General features: G+C 35.6%; 1 protein-coding gene across 2 annotated transcripts in view; it reads left to right on the forward strand.

The window, feature by feature from the left end:
- LOC146732000 (high affinity 3',5'-cyclic-AMP phosphodiesterase 7A-like) overlaps nt 1-13414 on the forward strand; it is a 150147-nt gene that overhangs the window by 120133 nt on the left and 16600 nt on the right. For both annotated transcript variants that reach the window (XM_085493113.1, XM_085493114.1), the window contains exons 5-7: nt 10314-10377; nt 11207-11302; nt 12647-12747. In XM_085493113.1, the coding sequence (XP_085349239.1) occupies nt 10314-10377; nt 11207-11302; nt 12647-12747 (261 nt within the window). The remainder of the gene's footprint in view (nt 1-10313; nt 10378-11206; nt 11303-12646; nt 12748-13414) is intronic.

Raw genomic sequence — 13414 nt, forward strand, 5'->3', positions numbered from 1 at the left:
AGTCATAGTGTCTTAGTTCAGGATTGGCAACCAGTATTGAATTGAGAATAGAAGTCATAGTGTCTTTGTCTGGGATTGGCCACAAGTATTGAACTGGGAATAGAAGTCAGTGTCTCAGTCCGGGATTGGCCACCAGTATTGAACTGGGAATAGAAGTCATAGTGTCTTAGTTCAATAATGGCCACCAGTATTGAACTGAGAATAGAAGTTATAGTGTCTTAGTTCAATAATGGCCACCAGTATTGAACTGGGAATAGAAGTCATAGTGTCGTAGTTCAATAATGGCCACCAGTATTGAACTGGGAATAGAAGTCATAGTGTCTTAGTTAAAGATTGGCCACCAGTGTTGAACTGGGAATAGAAGTCATAGTGTCTTAGTTCAATAATGGCCACCAGTATTGAACTGGGAATAGAAGTCATAGTGTCTTAGTTCAATAATGGCCACCAGTATTGAACTGAGAATAGAAGTCATAGTGTCGCAGTCCAGGATTGGCCACCAGTATTGAACTGAGAATAGAAGTCATAGTGTCTTAGTTCAAGATTGGCCACCAGTATTGAACTGAGAATAGAAGTCATAGTGTCTCAGTCCAGGATTGGCCACCAGTATTGAACTGAGAATAGAAGTCATAGTGTCTTAGTTCAGGATTGGCCACCAGTATTGAACTGAGAATAGAAGTCATAGTGTCTTAGTTCAAGATTGGCCACCAGTGTTGAACTGGGAATAGAAGTCAGTGTCTCAGTCCGGGATTGGCCACCAGTATTGAACTTAGAATAGAAGTCATAGTGTCTCAGTTTAGGATTGGCCACCAGTATTGAACTAAGAATAGAAGTCATAGTGTCTTAGTTCAAGATTGGCCACCAGTAATGAACTGAGAATAGAAGTCATAGTGTCTTAGTTTAGGATTGGCCACCATTATTGAACGGAGAATAGAAGTCATAGTGCCTTTGTTCAGGATTTGCCACCAGTATTGAACTTAGAATAGAAGTCATAGTGTCTTTGTCCGGTATTGGCCGTCAGTATTGAACTGAAAATAGAAGTCACAGTGTCTTAGTTCAAGATTGGCCACCAGTATTAAACTGAGAAAAGAAGTCATAGTGTCTTAGTTTAGGATTGGCCACCATTATTGAACGGAGAATAGAAGTCATAGTGCCTTTGTTCAGGATTTGCCACCAGTATTGAACTTAGAATAGAAATCATAGTGTCTTTGTCTGGTATTGGCCACCAGTATTGAACTGAAAATAGAAGTCACAGTGTCTTAGTTCAAGATTGGCCACCAGTATTGAACTGGGAATAGAAGTCATAGTGTCTTAGTTCAATAATGGCCACCAGTATTGAACTGGGAATAGAAGTCATAGTGTCTTAGTTCAAGATTGGCCACCAGTGTTGAACTGGGAATAGAAGTCAGTGTCTCAGTCCGGGATTGGCCACCAGTATTGAACTGGGAATAGAAGTCATAGTGTCTTAGTTCAATAATGGCCACCAGTATTGAACTGAGAATAGAAGTTATAGTGTCTTAGTTCAATAATGGCCACCAGTATTGAACTGGGAATAGAAGTCATAGTGTCTTAGTTCAATAATGGCCACCAGTATTGAACTGGGAATAGAAGTCATAGTGTCTTAGTTCAAGATTGGCCACCAGTGTTGAACTGGGAATAGAAGTCATAGTGTCTTAGTTCAAGATTGGCCACCAGTATTGAACTGGGAATAGAAGTCATAGTGTCTTAGTTCAATAATGGCCACCAGTATTGAACTGGGAATAGAAGTCATAGTGTCTTAGTTCAAGATTGGCCACCAGTGTTGAACTGGGAATAGAAGTCAGTGTCTCAGTCCGGGATTGGCCACCAGTATTGAACTGGGAATAGAAGTCATAGTGTCTTAGTTCAATAATGGCCACCAGTATTGAACTGGGAATAGAAGTCATAGTGTCTTAGTTCAATAATGGCCACCAGTATTGAACTGGGAATAGAAGTCATAGTGTCTTAGTTCAATAATGGCCACCGGTATTGAACTTAGAATAGAAGTCATAGTGTCTTTGTCTGGTATTGGCCACCAGTATTGAACTGAAAATAGAAGTCATAGTGTCTTAGTTCAGGATTGGCCACCAGTATTGAACTGAGAATAGAAGTCATAGTGTCTTAGTTCAGGATTGGCCACCAGTATTGCACTAAGAATAGACGTCATAGTGTCTTAGTTCAGGATTGGCCACCATTATTGAACTTAGAATAGAAGTCATAGTGTCTTTGTCTGGTATTGGCCACCAGTATTGAACTGAAAATAGAAGTCATAGTGTCTTAGTTCAAGATTGGCCACCAGTAATGAACTTGAGAATGGAAGTCATAGTGTCTTTGTTCAAGATTGGCCACCAGTGTTGAACTGGGAATAGAAGTCATAGTGTCTTAGTTCAGGATTGGCAACCAGTATTGAATTGAGAATAGAAGTCATAGTGTCTTTGTCTGGGATTGGCCACAAGTATTGAACTGAGAATAGAAGTCATAGTGTCTTAGTTCAGGATTGGCCACCAGTATTGAACTGAGAATAGAAGTCATAGTGTCTTTGTCTGGGATTTGCCACAAGTATTGAACTGAGAATAGAAGTCATAGTGTCTTAGTTCAGGATTGGCCACCAGTATTGAACTGAGAATAGAAGTCATAATGTCTTTGTCTTGGATTGGCCACCAGTATTGAACTTAGAATAGAAGTCATAGTATCTTAGTTCAGGATTGGCCACCAGTATTGAACTTAGAATAGAAGTCATAGTGTCTCAGTCTGGGAATGGCCACCAGTATTGAACTGAGAATAGAAGTCATAATGTCTTTGTCTTGGATTGGCCACCAGTATTGAACTTAGAATAGAAGTCATAGTGTCTCAGTCCTGGATTGGCCACCAGTATTGAACAAGACAAGTTGCCTCTAATTGTGAAGTTAACATGGTAGACTGATTTGGTTTGATATTTTGCAGATTTAATTTGTAATGAACTACGGTAATGGTTATTCTGTAGTAAATGTTACATAAATCAATGTACTATAAAATAAAAGTACAGTCGTGTATTTTCATACATATTTTCCTTCCACATCCTAATCGAAGGGTGTTTGTATCCTTGGTTAACATGAGCTGAACATAATGGCAATCATAGTCACAACCCATCTGTTTTTTCTGATAAGTTTATTGTTAAAATGCTTCAGCTGCTCTCCTTTGCAGGCACTAGCTTATTAACTCTTAACTTTGTGGCTGGCTGGGTGTGGTATGAAAATATAGTTTAAAACAATAAACATTTGGTGCATTTACATAATCAAGAATTTTCAAAGAGATTCTCTTGTTGTTGGAGCTGCGATGAATGTAAGAATGATTAACTGTAAAATGGGATTTCAAGAATTTAAAGACAGACTTTGGGCATTGAATACCTTAAGAGCTTATAGACATCATGTGGTGAGCCAGCTAGTCATTGTAAATGTACTTGTAACCCAGATATTTAATCAATAGAGTGGATGCTGATCGTGTCTACATTGCCTGCATTGTTGTGTTTGTTGTTAATAATACTGTGAGGTCCCTTTATATTGATGTTTTAATTGAAGTGTTAAAGTGCCAGTTAAAAAAAAAAAAAAAAAAAAAAAAAAACAATTTTGTGGTACTCAGAATTATTCATTTTTTCTCTCTAGTCAATTCAGAAATAGGTGATCATTGTGACTGATAAACTGCAGATGTTTATCTTAGGAAGATTCATAATTTTTTTTTAAAAAACTTAAAAGTTGTCAGCAGTGATTCTATGGCATGTCGGAAGGTTTCCTTTTCAATTGATGCGTAATTGTTTCCTGAACTATTTAGAAGTGACCATTTTTTTTGTTGGTCAATGACTTGAAGGTGAATAGCTCCTTTCTTTGGCAGCTGCAATGCTTTATCTAGGTCAGACTAAAAGGTTGTTGACTTAATTTATCTTACCAAAATAATTCATGAATTGAAACACTGATCAAAAATGGAGATTTGCTTTATATTTTATAATTACATCCGTTATTATGCATCTTTTTTATTGATACAAAATAGTCCTGTCTATAGTCTGCAATTTCCTTCAGAAGATTGGAACAAAAATTAAAAATAAATTTTAGTAAAAACTGAAAATTAACTTAAAATTTTGTCAGTTGGCTCAAAAATTAGGGTTCATTTCTAGAAATATTGAAGAATGAATGAAAAAAGAAGTGCAATTTTTTATGGTTTTTATATCGTCCTCTGATATTTAGTTTGATATCAGTTGGCTCAATAGATGCGAAATACAAAGCATAAATAACACTCTGTACTAAAAAGCGTGTAATTTTTTTCCGCAGTCAAAAATTTAAAATATTTAAATCAGTTCCAATCAGAATTTATGTGCATCTAGTTTAAAATCAACAGAAAAATTATAGAAAAAATTAATAAAATATTGCAGGAAAAATTAAAAATGTTAGTATGTGCTGTCACACCTATATTATGAATCATCTTACCAGTATTTTAGGCCTTACTGTAGATATGACATATATACATTATAACAAATGACAAGCTGAAACGTTTTATTCAGAAAATATAATCACATTGTGTGCCTTAATTTCTAACAGACCTGATTTTGTAGTCACAACAGAATCCTAATGATGAATTTGGGTCAGCTTGGTGACTACTATTTCCTGTTTTAATATGCATTTTGTTTATAAAATATGAATTTCATAAATTACCAAATTTCATAATAAGGTCTAACAATGTATGTTGTATCATTGGTGCCCTAAGAAATGGGTAACTTTTGTTGCACCTCAAACAATCTCTGCGGAAGTGCCTCATCATATTGGTTTGGAGGACCACATCCCCAGAATTCATGAATCAATATTTATGATATTAAAATTAATGTATTTTGTGTAATTTGAAAGTGTAGTCTATAAAAAAAATATGATTGATTTGTTTTTTGATATAAAAAAAAAAGATTTAATAGTGAAGTTAATCCAATCACAATGAGTGTATCATGTGTCTTCTGTCAGTGTTAAGTAGTATGTTACATCTCATCCCATTGGTTAGAAAGTAATGAATTGCCAGTAATCAACTAATCACAATGCATGTATCAGTGCTGCATTTCATATAGTCTGCTAAATCTTCTCCTATTGGTTGATTGGAATAATCTTTTACACACCTTTCACAATACCTATATCATTGCATTTGATGAAAATCCAATATAGAGAATGAGAACACTTGGGGAACTGATCATTACCACCCAGCCGGTTTCCTGTGAGTTTGACTCGGTTTACCGTACCGGTCGTTGCTTTACCGTACCGGTCGTTGCTTTACCGTACCGGTCGTTGCTTTACCGTACCGACCGTTGCTTTACCGTACCGACCGTTGCGTTACCGTACCGGCCGGACAATTACCGTACTGATAGGACCAATACCGACTATTTATCACCTTCGATTAATGAATGCATGGTAAACAAAGCCCCGGTAACTGATCGGCGCCCTGCCGGTAACCGTGAGTCATGCATGAATTAATTGGGCATTTTGCAAACAATAAGAATTTTTTTTCACCCACCCATTGAAAGTGAATAATTTGAAAAGGACATGACTTGTACAACAGAGTGTTACGTCCCAGTCGACTAGAGGACTCGATGGGTTAATTATTTGTTTATATTTGTCAGTAGCTCACACAGTGGAAAGAAAGTCGGACAAACGTCGAAATACAAATAAATAAATTAAATAAAAAAGTCTTTCTGAAATTTCATGTTTTTTTTCAATATATGTGTGTTATTCACATATTCATGATCGCCTGTAACGCTATAAAACGACAGTCCTACATCGTAGCTTACCCACGACGTTGAATAAAACGTCTCAACCTGTCGCATGAATTCGATGATACTTGCATAATGTGTCAGCGTGACTCGCTTGGCCGAGCTCACATGTATTTAAATTCGGGCTTGGGCGTTCGAAAATCTGTTTTGATACTTTGTTGACAATAACACGCGCAACGCGTGCACGTAGTCCAGATAAAATTCAAGTGCGTAAAACGGAATTTGACCTTGCTCTAGGTCAACATTTTTCTATTGCTTTTCGACCTCATTTTGTGAGTTTGCTTATGGAATTGTCCAAACATATTTACCCGATATTTACACACCTCCTCCAACAATCCCCAATGTAACTTTATTATAACAAAACAGAGTGTGCAAGTGTGCCGGTATATCTCTTTTTGGAACATGTGATTGGCCCTGAAAAGGGCTGTTTGGTTTGGGGCAGAATACGATTTAGACTGGAAAGGTCGGGACTTTTTTTTGTTTTACAAAAAAAATATAATTACAGCCAATACAAAGTCAGCTTGGACATTCAGTTGCGAGACATAACAAAATAAACGGTGCCAGCGATAGATTTTGCGAATGAAAGAACAAACTAAACGCAATCAAAGGCGCCGACCACTCGCGTTGGAAATAAACTAATAAAACGCGTTGCGACGAGAAATTTCGTCTGCATCTATCATTCACGCAAACGCACACACACATGCTATTTTCGTATGTTGAATACGTTGGCAACGTCGTCAAATATTTAGCCCAATCACTGAATAAAAAAACATCCAAGCACACGTGCACTGGCGCCAGATAAAGTGAAAAAATGAAAACAAAATTACGTCTGCACTGTGCATTTTTAACAATAACCAAAACCATTAGGTTACATGCCAAAACTACCGACTCAGGATTCATCATACACAAATATAGCCACTTTCATGGAACTGTTATTTTTGTAACCCACTTTGTCGGCTCAGTTGATTTAGGAGCACTGATCCCAATTTAAAAAAAATAAAAATATCGTATAAAATAAAGACGCAGTTCCGTCTGTAGTCGTATCCAACAGTTCACATGGACGTACTGGGAGCTCCATGGTCTCAAAAAAATCATGTGTAGCATTATCACGCGCAACTTGAATGTAAATATTATGCAATAATAATGGTAAAGTTTAATCTCTGACAAATAAAAAGACGCAACAAATTGACCTGGTGGTGTATTTGACCTCGAAAGCTACTGCATAGCAAACATGAACAAAATGATTTATAAACAGACTATAACTACAAACTAAACAAATTCTACTCAAATTAATTCTACAGTTTTGCTTTCTCAGGCGATCCTGTGCATAAAACTGAAATTTAAACAGGTCGGCATTTTACCGGTAAACCGGAAAATCAATGCATAAATTAACTTGTCAGAAGTGTGAATTGCCTCCTGCCAGTACGGTAACGGCCTTGCCGGTACGGCTAATGACCTTCGGGTACGGTAAAGCAGCGGCCGGTACGGTAAAGCAGCGGCCGGTACGGTAAAGCAACGGCCGGTACGGTAAAGCAACGGCCGGTACGGTAAAGAAACGCATGCCGCAGGAGACTCACAGGAAACCGGCTTGGTGGTAATGATCAGTTCCCTTAGTTATATTTGCAAACAAAACAGGCTGTACTGAGACACCCTGGAAGTATTGATTCATCTGACAAACAAAGTTGTTCAAATATGATATTTTTTCCTTTCCGAAATGTAAAAATAGTTCAGCAATTGACATTTCATGTCATACTCGATATTGGCAAACATTTTCTTAAAAGCGTAAACAAGATAATGCCAACTCTGGTCGAATCAATACAAAAGATGTATTGAATAACCAGATTCTTACGAAATATGATACAGAGGGTTTCTACGCTAAACCTACCTTTCCTGCCTGGGTTTCTTCTCTTCCTCTTAGTAATCTGGGTCATGGTGTAGGAATACTTGTATGACAGTGTGAGATCTTGTTTACTAATTGATTCAGTAAGCGCCATTGCTAACCCCCTACATATAATCATGTATGTATATACTGTGAAAGGCTTCTCTCATCTACATCTATCTACATATACTAACGTAATATACATATTTATGGATCAATTTCCCAGAGAACTCAAGCAAATTAAGATTTCTAGTTACAGAATTATCAAAAAAAAATGTAAGGCAAGAGACCCATTTTCAATATATAAACATACATAAACTTTGCCTGTAGAAGGCAGTGTTTGCATCTGCGTGTCTGTCCTTGATTTTTCTGCAGAACTAGTGTTTTCTATGTCATTTCGCTTGAAAACATTCTTATTGAAATTTAGTTCCCACACTTGCAGAGATGTAAACTGCCACACTTGTTTTAATGCAGAGATGTAAATTGACACACTTGTTTTCATATTGTCAAATTGGTTATACATGTACAGCATGCCTTATTGTGTTAGTGTACAGCTAATTTACAAAGAGGTTTATGTATTGTATATGGGTACTATCATCTAACATAAAAAGCAGCATTTCAATATAAGTTTATTTGCGCTATGCCTTTCAACTGAATCCTCATTGTGATTCAGATGCTTTCCGGACATCGCCAATTTGCTCGTATTTTTTTCATTTCAGACAAAGGCAGGGTGGTTTCTGTTAAATCTGTTTTATACCCCAAAAAAATTAACAAAATTTTGGACGAAATGTCCTAACTTAATTTTTAAACAACCTGTTCTTATAACACAGATGTTAATGGTTCTGTCTGAAGACACAAGTGTGAGTTTTTCCTTTTCAATTGTTAAGGAGGTACATGTACTCTCACTTTTTTCCAATTCTTGCAACTTCAATGTGTAGTTATTAGCTCCGCTGTCGACTTTGTCAAGCGGAGCTTATCAAATGAGTGATTGTCCGTCGTCGTCTGTGTCAACTTTTTATTTTATTATTGTTTTGATACTTGGTGTGTTGTGTACCTTTGGCAGACTTCTCTCAGATTTGTTTATTTCATTATGATATCTTCAATTCTCTAATTTTTATGGATATTTTTGGTGAAAAGTGATATTTTCGACTTTTTGTTGAAAACTGCAAGTCCGATATCCTTGATATTATACATATCCGTACCACAGGTAGACCTCTATCAGATTTGTTCATTTCATGATGATATTTTAAATTTTCTAATTTTGATGGATATTTTTGCCATTTTTGGTAAAAAGTGGTATTTTCGACTTCTTGTTAAAAATCACAAGTCCAATTACTTTGCTATTATACATATAGGTACCTCAGATAGACCTCTTTCAAATTTGTTCATTTCGTGATGATATCTTCAATTCTCTAATTTTTTGAATATTTTTGGTAAAAAATGTTATTTTCGACTTCTTGTTGGAAACTGCAAGTCCGATTGCTTTGATATTATTCATATAGGTACCTCAGATAGACCTCTTTCAGATTTGTTCATTTTCTAATGATATCTTCAGTTTTTTAATTGAAATGTGCATTGCTAAAAGCGGAGCTATCTCAGCCAAGAGGCTGCTTGTTTTACAATCCACATAACAAAATGACTGTTTTCTTTGTATAACCAGAATTATCAGTGATTGTTGTGTGTTTATATTTGCACAAACACAGACTTTTACTGACCATTTGATGACAAAACTTGATTGCTACAATTTTTGGCAAGCACAAAGCATGCATGTAAGCAATGTGTGTCACTATCGCAAAATTCTGATGTCTGTTTGAAATGACAGTGCCTCTAATCACAGGTGAAAGGACTTTTTGACCCAGTAACCACTCAATGTGCCTTGAAACAGCTTCTCAATGAGGCATGAAATCGTTACCTGGGGTTTTAGTAACCTTTGACATAAGCATGTGACAACAGCATTTTCATGAACAGTTTTAAAATATTGCCAGTAACTTCATTCAGAGAGTCCAAATAAATATAGTTCATTTAAATCTTTTCAATGCTAAAGTTGGCTTTTATAACTTTTCACATATTTTTTTTCCCAAATTGTTTTCAAACCTGTAGCAAATGAAAAATTATGCTCATTTGGTCAAAACTGACCAAAATAAGAGTTCCCACCCCCAACCTGGACTCTAACACTCCACCCCCCTAATGTAATTCATTATGACCTATTTAAAATAAAAGAGGCATGTACAATTGAAATGGGGGAGGCACAGGGTTAGCATTAGAGTTTTAGTTGAGGGGATCATAAGGATGTCTTGCCTAACAGAGGAATAGTAGAAAATTATATTAAAATTTACAAAATGTCAATAAAATGTTTGCAAAATGAACAACAATTCCCATTTCCTTTAATTGGAAATGGGTAACACCATACTGAACTTTTAGTTCAACCACATATCAAAAAGCAAATACATTGGTGGTGTATCTAAGCTTGTTTCTATGGTTACAGTGATTTTGTCAATCCAGCGTCCATTTTGTAATAACAATTATTAATATCAACACTTAGTATTAAGGCATAATTTAGTTTGGAAATCAATAAATTTTTCTTGATTTTCATTTGTAGAAAATTTGGTTGCATGCATAATGTTTTTTTTGGTTTGTTTTCAGCATGTGCTGTCACGTATCAACCATTGGGATTTTGATGTGTTCCATCTTGACAGGCTGACAAATGGTAATCATGTATTCTCACTTTGATTGCATCATAATGTTTAGGGATGTATCAATATTTATGCTATGGGGGCAAGGGGAAGGGGGTTGAGACAAAATAGTTTCTGCAAGAAACACAAACATGTTCTAACCAAATGAAAAAAAAAATTTGATGGACAAAAAATGAACAGGCACATCTGTGTACATTTATGACACCTTATTATGGGTGGAGATTCATAATGTGACATGCAGAACTAAAAATAGAACCGACATGGTCATAGAATGGTGTTCTGTATATGAAACAGATTCAATGCAGACAGTGTGCATAGAGAATTAAGACATTTGAAATCTCTCTGCTACTTCGATATGGCTTTTCAATGAAGCCTAAGGAAGACTTTGCTACCTGAACAAAGCTCTTAGAAATTTTATTTTAACATCACAACAGTATTGGGGGAACCTCTTGGTTTTGTACAAGGCTATGTCACTTTTTTTCTGTCACCCTTGGTTTTTTGCCACTCGCCTACGGAGGTCTCAGGCACATGATGTTAGACTTTTCTACAATACAATGTCATAATGTTCATTGCATTCAAAGTTTATTGACAGATGCTTAGTTTGTGATTTCCGTTTTGTTTGCCCAAATTGAATGATTTCATGAATAATTAATCAAATTATGCAATGTTTACTAACGACGTACACTATTATTTTAATTCATATTTCCAAACTAGCCCACCCCCAACAAAATTAATGGTCTACTCTTCAATGTAGATTTACTTTAAGTCTGACATGATTTTCATGTAGGCATGTTTCTGTTTTGAGTAATTTTTTATTTAAGCTCTATTTTTTTCCAATTTTAGGACGTTCTTTGTTTTACGTATCACTATACCTATTCCATGAGTACAAGTTGGTTGAATATTTCCACCTGGATATAATGAAAGTCCTCAAATGCTTTGGTGAGTATTGTAGAGACATGCATGTGGTTTCCATGGAGACAGTCTTCTAATTCAGGATGGTTGCCACAGAGATGTGTAATCATAAGGGGAGTATCTTCACATAGACCATTTCCAGTGTGATTCAGCAAATGATCACGTCACAAGTCATTCTAAATTCGGTACAGGTATTGCAGAGTGAGCAATATACTCATGAATGTCTCTCAACTATGAGTATATTAAAAGTGTTTCTCAGCTAAGAAACTTAGAAAAGAAGTCAGAAATACACAGAAAAATGATGGTAAATAGCCTCCTTCTCTATGACATTACTACCAAGAAATGTTTGGAAAGTGCCTTTAATCTCTAATTCAGAATGTTTTAAACTCGCTCCACAGGAAATCATCTATTTAAGGTGGCTGCAGTAAAAATTGATACATTCTAGTCCCATAGGATTATCTTTAAATTCAAGATGGCTGTCATAAAATATGTAATCTTTGGGGGGACTGTATTTCAATTCAAGATTCCATAAAATATGTAACTGCCATTCTCACCAGGAATTAAATATGTTGGGTGGAATTGTTACATTAGTTTGGAAAGTATGAGACAATTACACATTCATGTGTAACTAGAGACAGAATGAAGTGTTTTTCCCGTTATAGTGTACTCAAATGTTTATTGTACGCTTATGAATTGTCACTTGTGTTTTCTTGTATTTTTATAACACAATTTGTCTCATTAGAATAAAAATCCTGGTACAAAAAATTAAACCATGGTGAAAATGTCTCATGTCTGGTAGCCTTGAGGGAACTACTGTAAAACATGTTGAAAAAGCGACATGTAATTTTAGCGAATTGTGGTAAAATGACGTAATAACGAAATGTTGATTTAGCGAATCTCTGTTGTCATTTTTGATTTCCTATTTTCACAATACTTTCTGTTGCGTGCCAAAACAAATGCGCAGTTGTCACCTCCATAAAACAAAGAAAAACTGTCAAGTGTAATTAGGAAGCGCCCCAGATTTTTATATTCCAGATCACTGTATACAAATCCCAAGCCTTGGCCATTTTGAATTTATAATAAAATCATTAGCAACATCTTGAATTAGCGAATCAGTTCTCTTGCTAAATTCGCTAAAACGAAATGCTCGCGAAAAAGACATGTTTTACAGTATCTTCCAATTCAAGATGGCTGCTAAAAAATATGTAACTTTGGAAGACTATCTATCTATCTATGGCTGCCGTCAAATTACACATTATAATAGGGGTTAATGACGGCCGGCCGTCAAGAGACATGTTGTAGGACCATTTTTCAAATTAAGTTTAGAGAGTAGTAAATCATTACCAGATGACATTTTTTTTCTCTCTGCAGCACTTATTGAGGAAGGGTACCATTGTAAGAATCCTTATCATAATTCCATCCATGCTGCTGATGTGACACAAGCAATGCATTGTTATCTTAGGGAACAGACGGTAAGTGTTGTCATGGTGACAAGCGTGTGGCAAAAAGGGTTTTTTACGCTTATGACAGATGTATACTTTGTGCCGTTTTGTTAATCAACATTGCAGTATAGTGAGTCACTTTCTCAAAATATTAAACCTAATTTTCCATTAGTTTTTTGATCAAGCTCAGGCTGAATAATGGTTGTTACAGTTTACTGCAAATTTGACATGATTGATAAATTGACTATTTAGCTAAATTGCTGATAATCTCATTATAAGAAAATAGTTTGTTTTAAATTAACATGCTGGTTAAAAATACATGTTTTTTACTGTATGTTAATTTGTTCCTAAATTACCTAAGAAATTATCCCATACTGCATTATAAATGTCATGTGGCAGGTTTTACTTTTAAGATTAAAACAGTGGTGTTAAAAGGGTCAACAACCCCAGTGATATGTTCATATGCTTACTGCAACAAGATTTTGTGATTGAAAACAATTAATCCAGACTACCGGTATTCATACATTTGTTTCATTCCTGTTGTTATAAAATTGTTCAACTATAGAGGGGAGTATTTATATAACTTAAATCTTTGATATGCTAGTTTTCTCTGCATATCTGTTTCATGTAGAAATCACATCTCATTAAGGTAGGAATATAAATCATTTACATCTATTACATTATATTTATTCCCATT

Source organism: Saccoglossus kowalevskii, chromosome 18 (assembly GCF_978046115.1).
Source record: "Saccoglossus kowalevskii chromosome 18, keSacKowa6.1, whole genome shotgun sequence".
NCBI classification, from domain to species: domain Eukaryota; kingdom Metazoa; phylum Hemichordata; class Enteropneusta; family Harrimaniidae; genus Saccoglossus; species Saccoglossus kowalevskii.